General features: G+C 43.1%; 1 protein-coding gene across 2 annotated transcripts; it reads left to right on the top strand.

Annotated features, from left to right (window-relative positions):
* Positions 1-4,951: 4,951 nt before the first annotated feature.
* Positions 4,952-12,159, top strand: DYNLT1 (dynein, light chain, Tctex-type 1). 2 transcript variants are annotated; one of them, XM_012646802.1, is made up of 5 exons: positions 4,952-5,049; positions 7,754-7,795; positions 10,495-10,618; positions 11,160-11,237; positions 11,724-12,159. In XM_012646802.1, the coding sequence occupies exons 1-5, from the start codon at positions 5,023-5,025 to the stop codon at positions 11,792-11,794; spliced, it is 342 nt and encodes a 113-aa protein (XP_012502256.1). In that variant the 5' UTR covers positions 4,952-5,022; the 3' UTR covers positions 11,795-12,159. The 2 variants fall into 2 exon arrangements, with proteins under 2 accessions (XP_012502256.1, XP_012502257.1); XM_012646803.1 differs by lacking the exon at positions 11,724-12,159 and having other exon boundaries at positions 5,001-5,049; positions 11,180-11,235.
* The last annotated feature ends 959 nt before the right edge of the window (positions 12,160-13,118 follow it).

The raw sequence follows: 13,118 nt of genomic DNA, 5'->3' as shown, positions 1-13,118 counted from the left end.
GCCTAGAGAATTCAAGCTCTCCTATTTACAGAAATCAGTCTTAAAAAATATTCCATAAAGACCACGTTTTAGTCAACTTTGCAGCCCCAACCCCAACTCAAAGCCTGACACAAAAGGAGCGCTCAATACATGTACGAGGTCTGTCTGGGAACTATCCAGCCATTGTTGATATAAGGAGCACGGTTTGCACAACATTGCTGTAACCTGGCAGCCATGGAGAGTGGACTGGGTGGGCATGAGTGAACAATGACAACTTCACTGTACTAGTCAAGGGGTGCTAGACACTACTGAGTGAGCACTGTGTGGCCATCGCATTCAAAATGACTGAGCGAGTACAGCAACGGATCTGCATCAAATTTTGTGTTAAGCTTGAACGTTCCTAAGCAGAAACCATTCAGATGATTAAGGAGGCTTTCGGGGACGATGCAATGAGTGCAGCGCAAATACAAGTGTGGCACAAAGGCTTCAAAGATGGTCGAGAATCTGTTGAAAGTGATCCATGTTCTGGAAGGCCTGCAATAAGCAGAATACCTGAGAATGTTGAACGTGTACGGGTTAGATGTTGGGAGAACCGGGTGAGGCCCTAAGGTGCCTACTTTGAAGGGGACTGAGGTGTCATTGTCCTATGTACAATGTTTCTTGTACCTTGTATCTTCTTCAATAAATGTCTTTATTTTTTACATTACATGGCTGGATGCTTTCTGGACAAATCTCACATTTGGGTGCACAGCAAAAGAAATACCCAACACAGTAAACAGACAATGTGCAGAATCGGGGAAAATATTTGCAAACTATGCATCCAACAGGGCACTGATACCCAGAACTTACAAGGAACTCAAACAACTCAACACAAAAAACCCAAATAACCCCATTAAAAAGTAGACTCCCTAAATCTATTGAAATAAAAAAAAGAAATTTAAAAAAGTGGGCTGCACCTATAGTCCTAGCTACTTGGGAGGCTGAAGCAGGAAGTCTGCTTGAGCCCAGGAGGTGGAGGTTCCAGTGAGCTAGGATAACGCCACTGAACTCCGGCCCGAGCAACAGAGCAAGACTCTGTCTCAAAAAAAAAAAAAAAGTGGGCTAAGGACACAAATAGACACTTTTCAAAAGAAGACAAATGGCCAAGAAGCATATGAAAAAATGTTCAATATCATTAATCATCAGAGAAATGCAAATTAAAACCACAGTGAGATATCATCTTACACCAAGAAGAATGGTTATTATTAAAAAAAAATAACAGATATTGGCAAGAATGTGGAGAAAAGGGAACACTGTTGGGAATGTAAATTAGTGCAACCTTTTTGGAAAACAGTATGGAGGGTTCTCAAAGAACTAAAGCTAGAACTACCAAAAGATCCAGCAATCCCACTATTGGGTATCTACCCAAAGGAAAATAAATAAATATATAAAAAAGATCCCTACACTGGTATGTTTGTCGCGGCACTATTCACAATAGCAAAGATATGGAATCGACCTAAGTGTTCATCGGTGGAAGACTGGATAGAGAAAATGTGGTACATATACACAATGGAATACTATTCAGCCATAAAAAAGAATGAAATCATGTCTTTTGCAGCAACATGGATGGAATTGGAGGTCACTATCTTAAATGAAACAACTCAGACGCAGAAAGTTGCATGTTCCCACCTATGTGTGGGAGCTAAATAACGTGCACACATGGAAGCAGAGCGTGCAATGATGGACAATGGAGGGGTGGGGATGAGAGGGGGCGGATGATGGGAGGTTGTTTGGTGGGTACAATGTGAATTGCCTCTGGGATGTACGAAGCCGTGCACATTGCTGAAAGCCCTGAAGGCCCTGACTTCACCACGATGCAATAGATCAATGTAGCAAAATTGCACTTGTACTCCATGAATATGTATGCATAAAAGATAAATGGGGAAAAAAATGAAACAAAATACAGATGGGGAAAAAAAAAGATGTTGAAGCTCCTAGGAATGACTAAGGAAAAAACAGACACCCACTCTCAGATGCTTGGACCTGTCTCAGAGGTTTCTAGGCGCTAATCTTTTGGGGAGACTGCAAATTGGAGAATTCTGTTTGTGATGAGTGGCCTCTCGTTTAAAAAATTCATCCCACCTAATGGGCATAGTGAACACTATTTGGGTGACAGGCACACTTACAGTCATGACTCAAGCATTACAAAAGTGATCCATGTAACCAAAAACATTTGTACCTCCTTAATATTTTGAAATAAAAAAATAAAAAATTCATCCCAGTGAAAAACAATCTGGTTAGAACTGTAGAAGATTCTTCTGTTTTTGCTTCACATTTATTTTCTTTGAAAAACTGTTACGGAATCTTTTTCTAAAGCTCCTGTATATTCTTGTGGAGAAGTCAAAACTGGAATAGAAGAAAAGAAAGAAAGAAATATGATACATAAAATTTTCCAAAACTTAAAAAAGAATTCATTGTGGCTGATAGGATTTTGTTCTTGTTCAATTTCCTTTTTGAATGAAATATTACAACCTTATGGAAAAGTATACATTGTATTAGTAACATACAAGTATCCCCATTTAGTTTTTTAAACATCTTGCCTTATTTACTTTGAATCATTTTTTAAGACACATCTTTCCAGATACAGGCGAAGTCCACTGCACACCCCTCTGCTATTGCATTCACTACACCATGGTGATTTTATGCTTTTACTACCTATGTAACAATAATCATAGATAATATTATTTTGCATGATCTTGAAGTTTATATACATGGCAATATGCTGAAAAAAAATATGTTGAATAAGTGAACAAATAGTTCTGAAGATAAACATCCATTTATTAGCAGACTCAAAATGCCATATACCACGATCATTTAATAAGTGTTCTTTAATAGTTAAAATTTGAGAGTGGTACCCAATGCATATAAGCTTAAGTCATGTAAAATTTTTAAAAATGCACAGTTTACATGTTTTCTATTGAGTTATGTGCATGCTGGTGATTCTTAGTTACAATACAACTTAAGATCTATGCATTAATAAAGCACTATCACGGCAGCCATTTAGGAAATTCATTTGAATCATGCAGTTCCCAAAACATTGTGGGACAAATTAAAAAGGTGTCCCAAGTTCCACACTCTTCAGTGGCAGATTTTTACTCAAAACCTGTTTACTCTTGCTTTGCACACTAGGCTAGTAGAACTCCAGGTTCACAACAAAGTAGCAGGAGCAAAGAAGGAGAGAGTCAAAAGGCTCCTGTTTGGCTCAGGATCATGGTGGGGCTAAGGGTCTGAAACCAGGTAGGTGGAAAAGGACACCTAGAATGGGATCACAGGTGAAGCTGGGAGTGGCAGGAAGACAGAGCAATGTCAGAATCAGAATCACATGTAGACTGAGGCACAAAGCTGAAACACTAGAACAGATGACTTGAAGCCAGATAATAAGGGAACTTGAAAGGAATAAAGCTCATAAGCCAACAAGAGCGAGATCAGGTGTGGGAGAGCAACCAGGCTGCCCAGGTCTCCTTGCTCAGGCCAAGTGCCAGGGAAGAGAGGCCTTGGGTCTGTCGTTGCTCTGCCCTCTCCTCGCCAGCTCTGTTTCCCACAAGGAGGCAGGCAATTGCATCTTCCCCCACTCCCCAATTCTCTTCATTTGGCTCTGAGATAGAGCTAATGCCACAGGGAAATCATTCTTTTAATAAATTTTAATTGCACACCTACTATGCACCAGGCACGATGGGATACACTAGTGAATAAAATGGATTCTGCCTGCACAGAACTTAGATTCTAGATGGAGAGACACCATAAACAACAACCATAAACTCATCCCTCCAAACTGTGAGAAGTGCTAGGAAGAAAACCTCACAGGATGCAAGGATGCAGAATAAGGATGCTGGCTACTTTAGATGGAGTGGTCAGAGAAGGCCTCTCTGTAGAAGAGGTTTTGAGCTAAGACATGTTAAAGTTTCATCATCCAAAGACCACTAGGAATAAGTGTAGTCTAATAACACTGCAAGTATTGACTCATGACAAGGCAGAATGGGAGCGAGGAGGGAAGCATCTTTGGGTTAGATTCCTCTGAAGGGCTCTCAGGTTACAGTTGGTCAATTGTAATCCGGCCTTGAACTGAAGTCAGGAGCATACAGGGTAGAAACAGCAAGAGTTGCTAATGGAGTGAATGTGGGATTCTACCAAGTTCCTGTGACTGTTGTGGTCGGCTCTTCCCTGGGGAATGGGAAGTGGGATCTAGCAGCTGGGTTTTGGAGAGGTAAGAAATGACAGCCTGACTTCAAGTGCATGGTAAAATCAGAAAAAGCAAACGCCAAAGTCAAAACTCTGAGCCTCAGAGTACATGCAGACAGGTGCATACACCCCAGCCCTTCAACGAGAGTAGTCTACCAGAGCCCGGTGCAATTCCTAATTTCCGTAAAGACCCCTAGATACAAGTCAAGGCTGTGTCTAGTTCATTCAAGGCAACCAGAAAGTGTGTTGCATTTTTACAAAAGCTTCCACCCAAAATGTTTTTTTTTAAGTGGTGCTAAAAGGAAAAATTCTCATTTTTATGGAAAACTTAACTCCCTAAATAAAAGTTTCGCTCAGATAGCGGAAGTGTCCTAATCCTAGATCCCTAAAGGGACTGTAACCGATGTCTCACAGTGCGCATTACCTTCAGAAGTCACTTTACAATCTGTGACTAGGTGTCCAGCCAATTTGAACGTTCACATTAATCCGCACTGTACAAGCAGGAGGGAGGGGCCAGGACGACGCTTCCCCTTCCAGACTGGCTTTTGTGCATGTTTTGTTTTAATCGTCGCGTTTTAGAGAGTTGCCTGGCCAACCTCACGGGTTCCCAAGGAGACCACCACCTCCCCGGGGACGCGGAGTGACTATTCCGGGTCGCCCGCCGAGCCTCGCCCTGCACTGCTGAGTAGCTGAGCTCGCCGCGGGGCAGGGAGGGGCGTGGCCCGCGCTGGGCGTGGCCAGCGCGCTCATGAGAGGGGCGGGGCCTGAGTGCGCCTGCGCGGTCCGCTCTACTCAGGGAGGCGGAGGCGACGCGCTGCAGGAAAGATGGAAGACTACCAGGCTGCCGAGGAGGTAACGCCCGCTCGGCGATAGAAGGGTGGAGGCCGGGAGTTTTAGGCGCGGATGGACTCGCGGTCCTGCCCGGGAAGCCCTGGCTGCCTCCTCCCTCGGCCAGAGGCTCCGGAGCGTCAGCGCCCCGCCCAGCCCGCCCTGGCATCGCCACCGTTTCCCCCTCGGGGAGGGCTGCGGGCGGCGGGAAAGGGAACCGGACTCCGTCCCGCGCGGGGCGGCCCCAGGCGGTTCTCTGTGAGAGCGCCTGAGTCCGCAGCGTCCGGCGTCTTCCCCCCGGGCCGGGGTCGGCCTCGCCCCGCGGCCGGCAGCGGAGGACGCCGGGAGGATGACATCATCCCGCCCCTACTCCGCGGTGCAGACCCCCAGCCCCAGCCCGCAGAGCTGCCCCGCGCCGGCGGTGGGGAGACCGAGGCCTGGACGCTTAGCGCGGGAGTGCGGAGTGACGCGCGCGCCTCCCAGTCCCCCGGCCACGGCTGGATGTCCAGGCTGTCCGCCCTGGCGGGGGTGCGCGGCAGGGGGCCCGCCTTTGTCTGGTCCCGCACCTTGTTCTCCCACCGAGGCCACCGCAAATGAGTAGTACATTTCACTTCAGTTCGAGGTGTCAGCAAGGTAGCTCATTCCTGTGGGGAGAAATAGTCTTTTATGCCTCAATGAAGAAGTTGGGTAAAGCACACGATCATTTGCCAGGAGAAGCTGCTCATCCTACCCGCGGCTGTTACAGTGGCCGCCTTCGAGCTAACAGGGAGTAGGGGCCCATGGACGCTGCTGTTAGACAATCCTTACTCATCCTTGTTGAAATTCAGGTAGAATCCTATTATGCAGTCTGTCAAAAATAAAAACTATAGATAAATTTGGTAAGGTCTCCCGTCTTACCATTTTTGAAATTTAGTTTCAGCAGGAGTGTTTTATTTTCAGGGAAAATAAAACTAAGGCTTAAGGACTGATTCCCTAGAGTTTCAGTCTTGGTCTGATTTCCTAATTAGCGCAAACTTTACCTGACAATGTCATAATCAGTGCTTGAATGCTGACAGCAACCAAGTGAATAATGATGAGAGAAGGTTTAGGAGCAGACAGCATTTCCCCATAAACTACTAGTATTGGAAAATGGCTTGTATAATGGTAATGTCGAATAAAACTTTTTAAAAAAGGAAATGGCTAGGTAAGAGAACGTCCTTAATACAGCATTCTAATTCTGGCTCTCACAGATGAGGTGGCTACATGGTTTTAGTATCTAGATCTCAGTTGCACGTCTGTAAAATGAAGAGGCTGAACAGAGTGATCTGTATTTTACACTAGATGTGAACTCTGGGAGGTTGAGACGGTGACTCTTGTAGTAGGCAGGTCCTCCTGCCAGCCTCTCAGCTAAGCCTTCTCTGCATACACACTCAGTCCATGTAGATTCCTGGGCCTTTGTAACTCTACTCTCAACTCGTTTCACAGAAGCTGAGACTGTCCACTGGATTCAATACAACTGCTCTACTTTCCACTAAAAGTTCTTTAAAATGTCCCTCAACCTTTTTCATACTTTAAGTATACGGAAAGTTAAACAGGCACTTTCCTTTGTGATTTAGTCACTATAGTCACTTGGAAGGGTCCTTTAAACTTCCAGAAATGATTTAATCTCTAAGATACTACAAATTTTCATTAACTCTGTGAGTTGGTTTTGTTTCCAAATATGACTTCTGAGTATAGCAAGTGTGGTGGCTTCGGGCAGTCAGCTCTTGATGCTCCTGAAGAGAAGGGGGGACTGCTAGAACAAGACCTCTTGATCCTCCTGAAGAGAAGGGGGCACTGCTAGAACAAGGCCGGCCTACAGTGGGCAGGAGCCGGGCAGGGAGGAAAACTCACTGTCACAGCAGGCTCTGCCTTTCCCCCACCAGTGCACTGCTGACTGCAGGCCCAGGGGCTGTCCTCTCAAAGGCATGTCCGGAGCTAAGTACCTTTCCTGGGACTCGGCTGTAACTTGAAACGCTTGTTTCCATGTCAAGAGCACATTGGCAGGCAAGTAAGTGCCTGACTATTTTCAGGGTGACCTTGTACACATTGAGATCTACCATATGTAGAAAGGAAAGGAAGAAAACTATACTCCTGGAAAACTGGACTACCGCAGGCAGCCCACCTCCCCTGTCATCTGACACTGGTGGAGAACTGCTGTGCTAGCAGCTGGTTATTAGTCCTGTAATCAGACAACATTAGGAAAGAAAAATAATTACCTGGAAATAGTATAATCATTGTAATTTTATGACGAATGGTGGCTAAAAAAGAAACAAAAAAAACCCCACATAAAACCCTCTTTAAGTTTCAGGCCCCTAATCAGTTTACATCAGGAAAGAGAGAATTACATCTTTAAATTGGATTGCTTAAGCAGCTTCAGTTAATTTATACAAAAGTCAAGTAACTCTTTAAGGTTGTCTGTTGGTGAATGATCCTAGCAGCCAGTTGAAATGGAATGACAGACTGAGTTCTAGTTTAAAGTGAAGTCTTGGATCGTGGTATGATTAAAACAAAAAACCTTTAAATTGTGTACATGTATTCTGGTCCCCTGGTTTCTGAGGACTCGTAGTGCCTTTCTCAGTAAGTTGAACAGTCTCATTAGATTATTTCTAAGGTCTTCATTTCTAAATTATGTTCATTACCTAAATTTGCATGTATCAATGCAGTGAAAGCAAATAAATCAAACTTAACTAAATGTTCTTCCTTACAGACTGCTTTTGTTGTGGATGAAGTGAGCAACATTGTAAAAGAGGTAAGAGGAGAAATGCCTGCTTTTTAAGTGTTTGATTAGTGGCCTATGTGAGAGAAAATAATGTGTTTTAAATACTATCTTGGAATTGTTTCAACTGAGCCTGTGTGTTTTGGCATTTCAAATAACAGTTTTTACTTCAGTAAACATTTAGATAAGAATTATTCCCATACTATGTAAATTATATATTTTAAGTCAAACAGAATTTTATATAGATAGCATTATTACTGAATGTCATCAAGGCTTGATTCTGTAACCTTTAGGCATAAAAGACACATGGAATACAAATAAATGTTTCCAGTGTTTAATGTGCAGTGTGTAGAAGAAAATTGAATAATCAACTTCCAGTTATTCAAGACCTGTTGATCCAGTTTGGGGCCTGCTCAGTTATTTTTCTTACATTCCTAAACATACTTTATTGTTATCAATCACAGTACCTCCCATAAATGATGAGGAGGATAAGAGACAAAAGAGATATTTTTCATTCATTCCACAATACACATTGAGGGAGCACGTAGAGGACTGGCGAGCAAAACACACATGGTCCTCACCCTCCTGGAGTTTACAGTGTGGGGGACAGGCACTTACCAAATAATCACACTGCAAAATGTCAGCTTGCATTTGTTGTGTGGCACTGTGAGAGCATTTAAAGAGAATTTGACCCACTGAGTGAGTCCAGGGACATTCAGAGCTGAAATCTGAAGAATGAGCAGGAGTAGGGTTAACGCAGCAAACCTCCGAGCAGGGGTGTGAGGTGTGTGTGAGGAAGTAAAGGGAGTTGGCGCAGGGAGCTGGGGGAGCCAGGGAGGAATGAAGCCAGGAGGGTTTACCTGCTCAGTTTCCTTGCCTTCCCTGGATAAGATCGAGGACATATGTTGAAGCTGTCGGCTAAAAGAAAGTCATTAGATGATCGGAAGTTTAAGTTCCCCACATGTAATTTCAAATTGGTTGTAATGCAAATTACTGACTAATGCTAGAGTGATAAAGCAGCGCAACCTATTTTTGTGAACAGTATCCAAAAGCAAAATGATTTTTTGCACTATTTAGCATCAGGCATGATTTTCTGGTTGCTCTGCAGTATCTGTAACCATTTGCTTTTCATTGTTTTTCTAAGTACAGTGTTTCATGTGGAACACAGTAGGGAGCAGGAAGGTGGGTGAATTATACCAGAACTGTGAAAAGTGGAGTTGGTTGGTTGGGAAGTCTGGTTCAACTTGGTCGTTTTCTTGCATTATCTTTGACTTGGTTACCAGGCAGCATTTCCAGCTTATATGGAAACACGAGGTGACACTGCAGTGTTACTTTAACCTTGTACCACTGGCTTCAACAGCTTCTTTGCCCCTGGCAGCAGGTTAATTCTGTATCAAGCTGTCTTAAAGTATTGGGCAGCAGTAAATTGGGCAGGTCCAAAATTGGTGGAGGATTTTCCTCCCTCCCTGAAACACAGTGTCTTTCCAGCGTGCAGGGAGAGTTGCCAGTTAGAGGTTTACCTTGAAAGAGCCCCTTTTCTTGACAATGCCCAGGTCTAGTGATACTGCTGTCCCCTTAAACTGGGACTGCTGGGCCCCCACCCCATGTACCCTCTGAGCTGGGAGGGGAACACACGGGGTAAGGAGAAGGAAGTAGGACCTGTGAATAATGGGACTACTCCAGGTCCCAGGAGAGATGGGAAGGTCCAGAGGTAGAAATCAGAGTGTGACACAGGTAGGTTTTTGTTCCTCAAAAGCGAGGTCGCTGGGCCTCAGCCCCAGGCAGCAGATATCCTGGTCCGTCACCACCATGTGCAGCCCAGATCCCAGACTGTTGTTTTCTCTGCCTGTCTGAGTACAGAACTTGGCCCTCACTGAATGTTTTTATTTTAGGTTATATCTGTCATTAAAACTCAGTTTCCTGGTTTCTGGCACAGCAAGTTAGGGGCAGAGAAGAAAGCTGCCTAGATGCAGGCAGGATGGCACCAAGGGGAACAGGGAGGGAGCTGACACAGTGAGCGACCCAGACAAATCGTACATGGGAATACCTGGGAATACCGTAAGGATACGCCTAGCAAGAGCACAGCGGGGAGCCATGCATACCATCACGTGATTCCAGAAGAACACAGCATAGAAAAAGGAAATTTAGAACAAAGAAAAAAAATTTCATCACAAACTTAAAATAAGTTTTGGAAAAGGCTGTTTTAGTTATCTGAAAAATGTTTATATGGTAACATATTCCCAGAAAATGCTGGATGAGAGACGTATTTTTGAATGTACAATTGTTTAGATAGGTTTGTATGTTGTCAGCTGTATCAATAACCAATAAAAATTCATCTTATAATATTAGTATAAGGTAGTATTAGATAAAAGTATCTAATTTTTTTAAAGAAAGAAATAGGGAAAGTAAAATATTTAGCCTCAGGAAAAAAAATGTGTTATCTCTGAGTATTAATAGCTGCAGTGAAACCTAAATCCAGTTACTAGGTCAAAATGTTTAAAACATTTGACAGACAATACAATTATGAATTTTTTAAACAAATATAAAACTTATTTAAATGAAATATAACACTATCAAAAGGTTACATTTGCAAAGGAGTCCTCATGATTAAAAATAAACGCACATTTCATGTAAATTTCATTGCATCAGTTCTTCAGGTTGTAAATATCGGTTACTAACTGGGAGGTGCCTGGGTGCCTTCTGTTCACTATGACCCCTTTGTGCTTTTCTAGGCTATAGAAAGTGCGATCGGCGGTAACGCTTACCAGCACAGCAAAGTCAACCAGTGGACCACAAATGTAGTAGAACAAACTTTAAGCCAACTCACCAAGCTGGGAAAACCATTTAAATACATTGGTAATGGATTTTTGTTTCTGGTATATTTTGGTGGTGGTTCTTTAAATACTGACCAGAGATGTGTCCTGTGCTAGAAAAGATGGCTACCATGGCAGTTTGGTTCCTCACCGCAAAGGAAGTTCCTAATAGGAATAGGTTACTTACCACACATTTGGCCCATTTGGCTGTTGGTACAATCACAGTGCATATGTCAACCAGGATTTTACAAGATTTCCAGTCAGGCGCTTTTAGAACAAGTGGTAAAGGGAGGGAAGGGTCCCTGACTTACGATGGTTTGACTTGCAATTTTTCAACTTTATGATGGGTTTATCAGGGTATTAGTCGCATTTTCACCTTATTTACGATGGGTTTATTGGGACATAACCCCATTGTAAGTCAAGGAGCATCTGTACTTTGTCACTTTGGTAGGACGTGGCAATCTACTCCTATACTTTTTAATGTGAACATCAACCGTGTGACCCACATATATATGCCAAAAGTGAGCAAAACAACATCCATGTTGCCAAGCAGATTTCTGTAATAAAGTTTGTTTTAATTTAAGTGACCTGTGTAATTATGCAGAAGAATGGAGCTGGACTACACACGGCAAGTTCCTGCTTCTGGGACAGCTCTACTGATGGTAAGGTTTCCAAACATCGCGTTTGTAACATCAGTCAAGTGCATTTTCCCTGAAAGTTTTCAAGTACTTTCTTGGACCATGCTAAGATGTATGTTATTTAAAAGAGGTGTTTTCATAAGTGCACATATAAGAATAACATCTATTGGATATCGGGCAGGGGGAAGGGGGGAGGAGGGAACAGACAGGTATATGCATACACAAAGAGTGCAATGCGCACCATCCGAGGGATGGACACACTTGAAACTCGGACTTGGGGGCGGGGAAGGGCAACATACGTAACCTAAACATCTGTACCCCCATAATATGCTGAAATAAAAAAAAAAGTGTTTTTATTAGTCACCTTTTAAAACCTTTTATTATAGAGACTTGCCAACCTTCTTCATGTACCATAAAGAGGTGGGTACTTGAGTGTTGGCCTTAGTGTGAGAAATCAGGTCAAGTCCCCCAGTTTTCCTCATTTAAATGCTGTTCTGTCGTCCTCCCCAGGGAGCTGTACCGTGCGATGGGAGAACAAGACCATGTACTGCATCGTCAGCGCCTTTGGACTGTCCATTTGACCTCCTTGTCCAGCCTGTGACCTTTCGCTCTGTCTCAGCGTTTCTTTTCCATCTTCTAACCGCCAACCACGAATTCAAATGAACACCTTTCTCATTCTTAAGTGTGTGTTTTGTGGCACTCTCAAAATATAGAGAAAAAACCAAATGACTGCACTGTTAGATGAACTGTACACCGTAAGTCAAATGAATAGTTTGCAGTGCGTAGTCTGAAGCCTGTATTGCCACTTGTCTTAACTCTGAATATTTCTTTTCAAAGGTGCTAAAAACTGAAATCTGCTAATGTGAAACTTGCTCTACTCTCTGAAATGATTCAAATACACTAATTTTCCATACTTTATACTTTTGTTAGAATAAATTATTCAGATTTAAAGTCTGTTGTGTTCTTCATGGTCTACATAGTATCACAAATGAATTCTTCATATTTAGTTAGTGACTTCAGCATCTATAAAAGAAAAGTTCTGCTTTGGTCCTCTCCAACATGATGACCCACTCATTTTACCTGTGGGACCAGGATCCCGACAGTTCTGCCAGGTTCTGGTTAGATTCCTACCCTTCGGCATCATACCCGTCATTCTTAAGCTCCCTCTTCTAGAGGCTGAGGGGTGGCGGTGGGCCGGGGCGCAAGCTGATTACTATTCCTTTAGCCAGGGGAGCTCTAACTTACTCTAGGCCCAAAGCTGTAACACCACAACTTTTAATCCCCTGTTCTGTTTTTCAGTAGCAATTACAAACTGTTTTAGTACTTTACAAAATGCTTTCACAATCATTCATTTTGTGTCCGCAGCCATTATGCAGTTATTTAAAATCAGAAAATGTGTTTGGAGGTTGTCAGATTGGTTTAAAGTCACACATCCACGTAAGTAGGGAGGCGGGCCCCAAACCCCGGTCTTGTCTTCATCTCCACCTCCTCCCCAGGCCATGCAGACATGGCAATAGAGACACTTCCGTGTCTACTTGCTGAAATGAAAAAAGCCCTGCTCTTGTCTCTTAAATACCTTTTATCAGACACTCATGTCTGAAAGGCCATATTAACTCCACACACAAAGAGCAAACAAGCCAAGATACATAAAAGAACTGAATATTAAAAATTTATTAACATTTACCAGAAAGGTAGTGTCAGAATGAAGCCATTCCCAAAACGTGAGTTTGCCATAAATATTTATTCACTTGTGCCCGACTGATTACAGCACCCACTCTGCTCAGGTGCCACTGTGCTCCACTGACAGTCCCACAGTTAAATACATAGCTCTACCTTCCCTTCTGAGCTTAAAGTTTAGTGTTTTATTTTACAAATATGTACAGTCTTTTTGTAAAAAGGCAGTTT

The sequence above is a fragment of the Propithecus coquereli genome, unplaced genomic scaffold (assembly GCF_000956105.1).
Source record: "Propithecus coquereli isolate 6110/MARCELLA unplaced genomic scaffold, Pcoq_1.0 Scaffold25, whole genome shotgun sequence".
NCBI lineage: Eukaryota > Metazoa > Chordata > Mammalia > Primates > Indriidae > Propithecus > Propithecus coquereli.
Note: the sequence above shows the minus strand (reverse complement) of the source record. Positions and strands in the feature narration are given on the sequence as shown.